Below are 12,393 nucleotides of genomic sequence, written 5' to 3' on the forward strand. Positions count from 1 at the left end.
ATTCAAATAAATTTTCTTTTCATTGTAAAATTGAAAGTAAAAATTTTATATTAATTTTACAAATTATTAGAACTAAACAATTACAAAATTAATAAACATATATAAGAGGATTTGGAAGAATATTGATAAACACATTTATACGGCAGAAGAAATTTATTTAGTTGAAAAGACAATATTTAGAAATTTTACAGATAAACATTTTTGTGAATTTTTTTTTTTTTTTTCTTTTTTTCAATAATTCCAATTGATTGTCCATGATGAACAGCCTTAATCGTCTATGATCTGACAGATAATTGAATATTAGACTTTGATAAAGAATTTGTCAAAGTTTATAAACATCTAGTAGTGGATTGATCTGGCGGCGTATGGAACGGGAAGAGCTGAATAGGCGCTGTATGCTGGTGCAACTGGAGCAACATATTTGGTGTAACTAAGAGCCGGTGATGCGTATGTGAGATGAGCTGGTGCTGCATATGCTGAGTATGCTGAATATGCGGGAACCGCAGCGGAATAAGTTGATACAACAGGTGCACCAATGTATCCTGGCTCAGCAGCGGCAAAAGCCAAAAGAGCAGAGAGAATCACAAATTTGAACATGATTGGATTTTTTTAAAAGTTTTTGTGGTTTATTGATTTTTAAAGTTTTATGTTCGAGTTACTGAACAAACTATGATTTAACTTACATTGAAACCCTCTTTTATACACCGAAAATTTCCCTCCCCCCATCCATTGTAGATGAATCCCCACCAAATTGCCACACTTTTTTTTTTTTTTTTTTGTATTTGAGAATAATGGACGCGACTGGGCCCGGATCTTTACGTGATTTCATATACTATACGTTGTTATAGGAAGTAAAAGTACTGTACGGCCTTCGTACACATGAACCAAATAATAAACAAAATTATTTCAAAATCGAAATAATTAAGTTCGTTATAAAAAAAAAAAAATTGGGTGTAAAAAAATATCTTAAAATCAACGAAAAAACAAGTCGGTACTTACAAAATAATTTTGAAGATTATATTTTATTTAAATAGTGTTTCTGTTACGTGGACTTAAATTTTTTTTCATTGGTCAAAAAAAAAAATTATTTCTTTTAGAATAAGTTTTTTCAATAAAATCTGTAATTAACGAGTTATATAGGTGTTTTATAAGAATGTTTCACATATTATGTTCTGCAGGTGAAGCTTTTTTTGACTATACTTCTCATTTCTAAAAAAAGATTATTAAAAATTGGACATCGTTTAAAATGTCTAACAAAATCAATCAAATTCTCCTTGATATTCAGTTTATGGTATAGGCGATTGCATTCCGAATGGTTTTTTTTTTTCTTTTCTTTTCTTTATTCGACTAAAGAACTCCACCTTCAAATTCATTGAACTTCGCTACAGATTTTTTTTGCTTTCGAAGGTCAATAAATTTAATAACAAATCTAAAAAGGCGATGCTCTAAATTTAATTTTTTCTTATTTTGAGAAAACAATCCATTTTATTCTTACTGAAAAAAAATGTATTTGGTTCAAATAATTGATTATTTCGCTATTATCAAATAAATATTTCTTTGGATTAAATAATTTTTATTTGAAAAAATAATTTCTGTTTTTTACAATAAATAACTTTTAATTGACTGAAATAATAATTATTTGATATAAATAAATATTTATTTAATAGAAATAAATAAATCGATTATATATTTGAATCAAATAATTTTTAGTTCTTAATTATAAAATTAATTTATAAATTTATTAATAATTCGAAGAATTCATTTAAAGGGTCTTTTTTCATTTTTATAAAGCTGTATGTGAATGTGAAATAGTTTTTATGGAAAACAGATTTTCATTGAAATTTTAATCAGATTGGATTTGATGAATATTTTAACTAAAAATATACTTACACGTGTCGTACATTTTTTGAAAAATCGATATATGTGCAATTTTTTTATTTACTGAGATTTCATTTGAGAAAAATAGTACAAAGATATTTTAAAAAAAATTGCAAATAATTACATTTAATGTAAAAATAAATTTGACATATTTTTATTTTTTGTTCTATTTTTAAAAAATTTAATTTAATTAAACTTATTATTGAAAATTAATCTATATATTTGACAAGTAACCTTCGTTAATTTAATGTGAACAAAAACTGATTTTCAATCTATAGAATAAAAAAAATATATTTATACAGTGTTAAAATATTCATAATTAAGAATTTTAGTACCCTTTAAACGAGCATTTCACTGTCATTCTTGAAGGCAAAAATACCTGTGAGTAAAGTATACAGAAAAAAAAGTCAATTACATTCTCCTTGAGTTTTTCGCTTCAGGCACCTCGAGGATCAGATTCATTGAACTGAAGAAAATTTTTTCAAGTTCAAAATAAATTTCTTTAACTAATTTTTCATTAATAAAAAAAAATGAGTCAACCTTCTTTTTTAAATTCACTCTCTAAATCTGAATTAGTAGAAAAATTTACTAATTTGAATTAGTGACTCACTCTCTAAATCTGAATTAGTAAAAATGTTTACTAATTTGAATTAGTGACTCACTTTTTGCTTCTGAATTAGTAAAATTTTACTAATTATTAGTAACTTTTACTATCAATTAGTAAAATTTAACTAATTCTAAAGCAAAAAGTTAGTCACTAATTCAAATTAGTAAACATTTTTACTAATTCAGATTTAGAGAGCACTTTTTGCTTCTCAATTAGTAAAATTTTACTAATTATAAGTAACTTTTACTAACAATTAGTAAAATTTAACTAATTCTAAAGCAAAAAGTGAGTCACTAATTTAAATTAGTAAACATTTTTACTAATTCAGATTTAGAGAGCAAAAAGTATTATAAACAAAAATAAAAAGTATTATTTATTGACTATTATTTTTTAATGTGCATTAAAAAAATGCATTTTTAAAGTTTGTAAAAGTTTCAAAAAAGTTCTTTCAAGTGAGAATGAAAGTATATAAACTATAATCATAATTTTAATGTATACGTACTATATACCAAACAATAGAATTTTAAACGTCTTTTCACCGACTACATTGTCTAGTAAATATTTCAAGTTCATATGTCTTCTTTAATTTATATTGAATATTTAAATACTTAATTCGAAAGTTTCTTTGATTTTTTTCTTATTTGCATAAATAAAGTAAATGAAAAATAAAAACAATTAAAAATATATAAATAAAAAAATAAAATTAATTCTTTGAACATTTTTCAATACAAATTTTTATTATTTAATTAATTTTTTTTACTATATATAAATATATTTTATTTTTTTCAATTAAAGTGAACAAAAAAAGAAATGTTGGCATAGTAATCAAAAATATAAAAATTGTTGACTTTATCACGTTTTTGACCCATTTTGTGTTAATGGAAAATGCGTTGAATAAAAAAAGTTACAACAGTTTGTTGTTGCATTGCATATAAGTTTATTACGTATATTGAAGAGTTGTAGAAATTCGATTGTCAGCGTAGGACGCTGATTAGATTGCTTTTATACTTATGTCAAACTCTTGATCATAAATATATTCTGAAGTGTGTATTACCTCATTTATTTTAAAGATGAAAGAAATTTTTTTTATATGCGTTACAACTTTATTTAAACATTTATGTTAATGCACCATTAAAAAGTAATTAAACATTTTTAATACGTTTTATTGTATTAAATAAATATATAATTTTTTTAATTGTAATTAAAATTAAAAAAGTAAAGAAATTTATATGATTTGAATTGAATAAAAAATAAATAAAAAAGTTTGAAAAAAAAATTTTAGAGAAAAAAATTCTGTTATAAAAAAAAAAGAATGTATACTTTATTCATTATTAAAAATGTGTTGTAAAAAAGCAGGTTTTATACAAAAATAGTCATGCAAAAATGACAGTTTGCACAATATGAAAGTGATTTCATATTACATAAAAAGTAGATCATATTTCTTCGCATATGTTCGGGTGTTTGGTCCAATTTTTTTTTTTTTAGTTTTGTTGTAGTAATGAGGTAAATTTAAAAGTAGCGTATTCAAGGGTAACACCAATCAATGGTGTAACAATTGTTTTTAAAATAAGTTGAAAATAGTGGAATTAAATAGCACAGGTCCAGCGGGAGTAGCAATTTATTCTGCGGCGAAAGAAAGTAAATTTGCGAAGAAAACAATAATAATTATCAATAATGATGATTTTCTTTGACAATTTAATTTATATCTATAAAATTAAGAACAATGACTGTCATCGAAACAATTTTTTAGATTGAAAAAAATCAATCATCTTTACCAATGACGTTAAAAACTTGAAACCATTCAAGGTAGACTGCTTAATTTTTTTTCGATTGACGTCATTATAAGAAAATTTTGACTTTTTTTCATTCAGTTGTTATAAAAAAAATAATGATTTATTTATTGCTCTATTCAGTGATTTATTTGATGAATTAAATTTTATTTTTTCTCTAATTAATTTTCATATAGATTCTTAAAATTAAAAATCGCATTTTTTCATGTTCTATTTCAATTGTTTTAGTCGATTTTTTATTAGAGTTTTAAAAAAATTGAAAAATCGTTTTTTTTTTCTTTTCACCGTCACGCATTATTTTTTTTTTTTTTGTCTTGTGTATGTGTATTTAAATCTTTTCGGTATGACATTGATGAATTTAACAATTTTATTAGAGAGTATAGACAAGGCCGTGAGACTATCACAAAAAACTTTGACTAATTCATTCTTGTCGTAGTTTATCTTTTATTTAGAATCGACGAATAAAATAGGCGTAAAGAAATTCTTTGTGTCATGTCAAAACGTCATAGAAGTAAAATTATAAAAGTGGTGGGGGTGGCATTATTTTGATATAAAAGAGAAAGATACGTTAAGAGATCGTTTAGTTGAAATTTTGACTCAATGTAAATGAAGTTACATTTTTAGTCTTATTATTTTTGAAAAGATTTTATTTATTTTTATTTTTTAACCAATTTTTTTGAATTTATTTAGAATGTCTTTAAAATGTCGAAGAAAATTACAAAAAAAATTAAATTCTCCATTTAAGAATAAAATCGTTTGTATTGAAAAAAAATTTATTTGATTCAAATAATTGGTTATTTGATCAAATAAATATTTTTTTGTATCAAATAATTTTTATTTGATTCAATTTTATACTGTATTCGAATTTCTGTATTTGAAACAAATACTATTTAATTGACTCAAAAATTATTTAATACTAATAAATATTTATTTGATAATAGTCTATTATTTTAATTACATAAATTTTTTTCTTTGTATTTTTTTTTATTTTGTTTTATAAATAAAAAATTTATTTTAGCGCAAATAAAATTTGTATTTAAACCAAATAAAATTTATTTGAAACCAATAAAATTTATTTGAAACCAATAAAATTTACTTGAAACAAATATTTATTATTTAACTCTGAGAAAAATATATTATATCTCTGCACTGAAAAAAAATAATTTATTTGATTCAAATACTCAATTACTTGACTATTATCAAATAAATATTTATTTGTATCAAATAATTATTATTTCAGTCAATTAAATGGTATTTGTTTCAAATACAAAAATTATTGGTTCAAATACAATTTATTTAATTCAAGTAAAAATTATTTGGTTCAAATAAATATTTATTTGATAATACACAAGTAATTGAGTATTTGAATCAAATAATTTTTTTTTTCAGTATGGGTGTAGGTTTTTTTTTTAAATTCATTGTAAATTAATAAATTAGTATTAATTTACTTAGTACTCTCTAAATCTGAATTAGTAAAAATGTTTACTAATTTGAATTAGTGACTCACTTTTTTGCTTCTGAATTAGTTAAATTTTACTAATTGTTAGTAAAATTTTACTAATTTGAATTAGTGACTCACTTTTTGCTTCTGAATTAGTTAAATTTTACTAATTGTTAGTAAAATTTTACTAATTCAGAAGCAACAAGTGAGTCACTAATTCAAATTAGTAAACATTTTTACTAATTCAGATTCAGAGAGTAGATTCTAAATTTTAGAAAAAAATACTTAACATTTTGCAGATAAAATAAATATATTATCTAGAGAGAATGGAAAGTATTTTAATTAATAATTATTTTTACACAAAAGGGATTAAAAAAATTTAATTAATTAGGAAGATAACAAAAAAAAATAACACAGGAAATTTTCACAGAAAAACTAAAATTTTATTAAACATGAGTTTCTCCAAGATTTTCACAATAAATATTTAATACCTATGATGATATCATGACTGTTGATTGAAAAATCAGTGAATGACAGCTAATGGAGCAGCTTTAACAAAAGCAGGACTGGCAATGATTGGAGCCGGGGCAATCACATGTGTCTTGAGAATTGGTGTTGCATAAACAGGAGCGTGAGCAATGGGCAAAGTTTTGATAATTGGCGCTGGAGCAATTAATGGCGTTGCCTTGACGAATGTTGGAGCTGCGATAACTGGTGCTGTTTTAATAATTGGTGCTGAATGAATAATTGGCGCTGAATGAATGACAGGCGTTGCAAGAACAGGCGCTGCTGGTGCTGCAATAAGTGGTGCACTCAAAAATCCTGGTTTAGCCAATGCGCTGGCAATGATGCATGTCAAAATTACAAATTTGAACATGATTATTTCTTTCTTTATTTCGTTTGTGTTCACGTTTTGAAGATTGCTTTGGTGGTTGCAAACTGAAGATACAGATTCTGGCGATGTTCTTATATATCCACGCTGCCTAGGACAAATTTTGACATTGATGCTGTGGTCAAGATCATCAGCTTATAAGTTTTTTTTAAAGGACGAACTACCTTCACTTGCTGTCAAAAAAAAGAAGAAGAAAAAAGAGAATATTCAACATTCGCAAACTCCCTTAAGCGACAGGCGCCAAGGTCGATTTCGAAATTTTATTCAAGTTCATTGCAAACAATTCTGCGATTCTTATTTTTTCATTCGAAAATAATAAGTCATTACTTTTTTTTAATTAACAATTTTTTTCTTATGCCGAGTGAATTAATAATATATTGGGCAAATAATATAGTAATAGTAAATAATTTTGTTTTTAGAATTAAAATTTTTTATTAATAAATAGAAAATGTTTGCTGTGGCAGCGAATTATTTGCTGTCACATCAAATTACGTTAGCTATTATAGGAATAGTGAACAAATTTGTTGTGGGGTCCAAAAAGTTTGGAATTTTTTAAAAATTAATACTAATATTGTTTATCACAGCAAACATTTTCTTTGTCATAGCAAAAAATTTAGCTGTGGCTATTAATTTTGATAGATCCGATAGCAAACATTAGTTAGTAAGCAAATTCCTTTTTTTCCGTTTAGTTTATATTCTATCGAATTAAAAATCTTTCTGCCAAACCTTGATGTTTAAGATAAAGAAAGGGAGAGCTACATTTAATGGCTCCTCTTTTGCATACATTATGATTTTTCTTTAAATAATATTCTTTACTCATATCATATATGAAACATGAAATTATTTTTTTGCTGCAATTTTGCATAAAGTGAACACTTCAATTTCAGTATAATGGTGATGAGCAGTAATTCTTGTACTTCTTTTTTTTTTGAAGAGTATTATCAATTACGATAATCTCGTGTTTCAAAATTGAATTTTAAAATAAGACCCTCCAAGGTTTTCATTTTAATATATATCAATAAACTTTTTCTTTCTCGCAGAGAAATATTTTATTTGCGACAAATAGAATTTTAAAGTAAATAAAAACCAAATCAGATTGAAAATTTTCAACATGATTTCGAGTATTTCATCAGATTCCTCGTTATAAAAGAGAACTTGCTATCGAACACATTGGAAAATAAATCTTTCTCTTCTTTATAAAGATGCCGCGAGTTTCCATGATTATTTCTTGTTTCTGTCCTTTCGCTCTTTTCTCACGCGTTGTCTGGAAAAAAAAATAATAAAAAAAAAAGAAAAAAAAACGAGTCATCATGCGCGAGGCAATAAAGGATGATAGACATAATGGGCAGTCGATCTTTAAAGTCTTAAAGGTTTCTATTGTATATATCGTGATTGAGTATAGGAGAATTAAAGGATTGCGAGTATTGCAAATAAATACAGACAAGATCGAGACACTGGTTATATATATACATATCCAAGAGTAGTTCAAGGTTGTATATACCTCATTAATATATATTTATATCTTTAAGATGAATCTCCACCATTTTTAAAGGACCACTTAAAAATTATTTTTAGACTTCAATTGACCATTCAATTCGTTTGTTTTAATTGTGCGTGCTCCATTTATTCTTTACCCTTTGATCAAAAAAACAAACTTATCTATAATCAAAAAACAGAAGAAATAATTTCACTCCAAAACGAGATTGATCAATTATTTTTTTTTTTGTTGCTTTTTCCTTATATAAGAAAAGCTTTTTTTCGCGATAATTGGATTTCTTAATTTTATTCAGAAAAATTAGTTTTAAATAATAATTGTTTATCTGAAAAATTGATTTTTGCATCAGGTATATAGTATAATAAAAAAACACAAAATTTTTTTTTAGGAAGGGGTAAAAACGTGTATTTTCATTTAAATGAAGGGATGATACGAAAGAAAACCGTATGTACAATTTTTGTTTTAGTCTTTTGAAATTTTTTTGGTATTGGAGATAATAATTTAGTAATATCCATAATGGCCATTATCATAACCACCATATCCATAACCACCGTATCCATAACCATGACCAATTCCATAACCATAACCATGTCCGTAATTAAGTCCATAAGAGTATGGATATCCATATCCTCCATATCCACTATATCCGCCATATCCTCCATGTCCATAGGTACTGTATTTATAAATTGGACTGTAGATTGTGGGTGGAGCGTAGTGAATTTTGGTCACTGGTGGTGTAGCATAGGCAATTTTTGTTATTGGTGGAGCAATTACTTTTGTTACCGATGGCAATACCTGTACAAATTGAAAATCATTAGAATTAATATTATTATTACTTATATATATATATATATATTAATGCACTGAAAAAAAAATTTATTTGATTCAAATACTCGATTACTTGACTATCATCAAATTAATATTTATTTGTATCAAATAATTATTATTTGAGTCAATTAAATGGTATTTGTTTTAAATACAGAAATTATTGGCTCAAATATAATTTATTTAATTCAAATAAAAATTATTTTGTTCAAATAAATATTTATTTGATAATACTCAAGTAATCGAGTATTTGAATCAAATAAATTTTTTTTTTTCAGTGTGGTACAAATTATTTATTGTTTCGATGCGGTGAAAATAAATTTGGTATTTTTAATAAATCTTACTTTGAAAATAAATAAAATAAATAGATAAATTAATTAATTAATAAAAAAAAATAATAATAATAAATAATAATTGATTAATTAAATTGATAAATTAAGTACCTTGTAAGTGCTTGCATAGCTCGTGGCATATGGATATCCATAACCATATCCATGTCCATAACCGTAGCCTCCGTAACCATAACTGTCATAAAGTCCAAGTCCGGAATATAAACCACCAGCGGATGCATATGCAACCACGGCGAGGAGCAATAAAATCTGAAAAAAAATTTTTTTTTTTTATTTGCTTAGGTATTTTATCTAAACGGTAATTAGTTAAATTAATTTTATAAAGTGCAAAAAAAAAAGTTGAAAAATGTTATTTTATCAACAAAAAAAATTAAATAATTAATTTAGTAAAATAAATATAATATATTCTAATAATAAAATGAAAATTGCAATATGTAGTAAAACATCATTTAAACATAAACAAACCCCTAAATTAAAACAATTTTCTTGCGCAATAATCATTAAAAGAAATGTCAGAAGCTTGTATATGACTCAACTTTTTTTTTTTTTTTTTTTTTTTTTCATCTATACGTTCATAGCATATCATTTTGATATGCAGACCAGTATTTAACTTGGACTCGCCTTTAGAATCCTTAGGTCATGAATGAAAAGAGCCAGGGTGAAGGGGGGGGAGGTAATTTTCTCACAGAAGACCTACTTATTAGGATTATGTCAAAACAGATACTTTATTTCTCAGAGCATTGACATTCCATTGAAATAAAACCGATGATCTCATGAATGACACATTATCGCTTCTTTTTTTTTTCCCACTAATTTTACACACATTGTTCTCATCAAGGGGTCAGTTGCATGAAATAAACAAAGGTATCTTTGTGCAAAATGTAGGGACAAAAAAATACTTCCAAACATTTATTTGAAAAATTAATAAAAAGAAATAAAGAAACAAATTAATGGGATTATTATTATTTTGTTTTTTTTGGGGGGAAAAAAAATTAGAAATCTATTTTAATAAATTTTTTAATTTTTTAAATTTGGAAGATTATTTTAATAAATTTTTTTTTTCATTTGCTATATATATATACTGCAATGAGAATAATTGTAAATGTCATAATTGAAAATTAGCAATTTAATTAAATAATCACATGTCAACGGCCTCAGAATAATTACATAATAATGAAATTCTGTACAACTGTAGCAAATGAATTTACATCTGACAGGATATTCTATTTACGATCCGGTATAAGTGTAAACATTGTTATCCGTCATCAACACGTGAATGTGTCAATTAGAATTTTACAAATTTCTTTTTTTACAACTGTTGAATTTAATTTTAAATTTTTATTGATAAAATAAATTATTTTAAATGAAAAAAAAGAACCGTGGGAAAAATTAAATACTTTCGTTAAAATTTATAAATAAATATAAAAAAAAAATAAACATTTATGAACATATATGAATATAACTAATTATTAACTTTAATTATAAAATTATAAAAATTATAAAATAAAATAATAAAAATAAATAAAGAATAAAAAAGAAGAAAAAAAAATAATTGAATAAAATTTTGAATTTATATATAAATTTGTGAAAAAAAGGAAAATTTTTCTATAAAAATAATATTGATGAGCACTCACCAGCTTGATCATATTTGCGGTTATTGAGGATTAGTTAGCACTGTTGACTGACTTAGACGAGTATCTAGTAGTCCTTATATACCTCATCGACTCGGCATCCATCTCTCTCTCTCTTTGCAATAACTAGAGAATGGTTAATAGTTGACAATGAGAAAAAAAAGTTTCCCTTCCCCCCTCCCCCTCACTGTTCAATGAGAATTTGGATTATCGCGAGAGTTTTTCCATTGCGACTTTATAACTATAATATATGGGTGGGGTTCCTTAAAGGAGGAATATACATTTATATACTTATATATATATATATTTATGCCAATACTCCTACATTGTCCATCAAGGATCTTGATCATTTCACGAACTAATCAGTACCATAGACACCAAGGATTCGCAGATTTTTCCTGACCTTCTTTATGTGTTATATTGTACTCTATATATTTTAATAACGTTTCACTAAACCAGGAAGGACATAAAACTAGAAACTCTCTGTTTGCCCTTCCTTTAAATTACACAATTCAAAGGTCTGTAAATATTTCTTTCCAAGAGACTTTATATAGAAATAAATTGAGTTTCCCATTTATAAAAAACAATTGGAATATATAAAAAAAAAATTTATTTTCTAAAAAAAAATTATCCAAAATTTTTTTATTTTGAAAATTCTAATTAATAAGCGGTTATTAATTTAGAATTCTCATTCAATTTTCAGCGATTCGAATTTTTAAATACCACACACTAAAAAAGAAATCTTGATTTCAGCCTATTTTTGAGGCTGAATTTAAGGTGTAAACGGAGTCAGACCAATTGAAAAAGGACAGACTTATGCAAAATATATGGGCTTAATTTAAGGTGTAAACGGTTTAAGACTTTGTTTTTACTGTGCAGAATTTTGGATTCAGTTAAATTGTCATTTTGTTCGAATTTTTATAGAGTTCTGTGGCGAATTTTCATTTGCAATTTTCGTACAAATGAAAATTCGGATTCTTAAAAATTATTATGACAAGGATCGCATAATTATTCGATAAAAATTTGTTACAATATTTATTTTCAACAATTTTATTAGATATAATTATATTTTAGACGAATTTTTATTTTTCAAATTAACGTTTCACGGAATTTTTTTAATTTTAATTAACAGAATTTTGAAGCATCGAATTTTTATTTGGTACAATAAAAATTCTGTTAAGTAAAAATTTGTTTAAAAAGAAATTCTGTTATAAATGTTAATTCGAAAAATTAAATTATTAACACAGAAAATTAAAAGGCATTAAAATAAGCTGCAACGTTTATTATTTTAATCCAATATTACTTATTTTAATCCATTTTGGTATTAAAATAAGCAAAATTGGATTCAAATAATAAGCGTTGCAGCTTATTTTAATGCCTTTTAATTTTCTGTGAAATTAAATTATTAAATTCGAAAAAAAGTTTTATTTGAACCAAATATAATATATTTAAGCTAAATAAACGTGTATATTTGTCTCACAGTC

General features: G+C 24.8%; 2 protein-coding genes across 2 annotated transcripts; both read right to left on the reverse strand.

Moving 5' to 3' along the window:
• Positions 1 to 134: 134 nt before the first annotated feature.
• LOC127285640 (cuticle protein 16.5-like) lies at positions 135 to 6,659 on the reverse strand. Its single transcript, XM_051311761.1, has 2 exons — positions 6,243 to 6,659; positions 135 to 606 (listed from the first exon to the last, which is right to left on the reverse strand). Exons 1-2 carry the CDS (start codon positions 6,591 to 6,593, stop codon positions 340 to 342), a joined length of 618 nt encoding a protein of 205 aa, XP_051167718.1. The 5' UTR covers positions 6,594 to 6,659; the 3' UTR covers positions 135 to 339.
• Positions 6,660 to 8,190: 1,531 nt separating this feature from the next.
• Positions 8,191 to 11,032, reverse strand: LOC127285670 (shematrin-like protein 2). The gene is made up of 3 exons (XM_051311798.1): positions 10,913 to 11,032; positions 9,372 to 9,527; positions 8,191 to 8,898 (listed from the first exon to the last, which is right to left on the reverse strand). The coding sequence occupies exons 1-3, from the start codon at positions 10,922 to 10,924 to the stop codon at positions 8,605 to 8,607; spliced, it is 462 nt and encodes a 153-aa protein (XP_051167755.1). The 5' UTR covers positions 10,925 to 11,032; the 3' UTR covers positions 8,191 to 8,604.
• Positions 11,033 to 12,393: the final 1,361 nt, after the last annotated feature.

This window comes from Leptopilina boulardi, unplaced genomic scaffold (genome assembly GCF_019393585.1).
Source record: "Leptopilina boulardi isolate dan_hultmark-lab unplaced genomic scaffold, ZJU_Lbou_2.1 LbouV2_337, whole genome shotgun sequence".
Lineage (NCBI taxonomy): Eukaryota > Metazoa > Arthropoda > Insecta > Hymenoptera > Figitidae > Leptopilina > Leptopilina boulardi.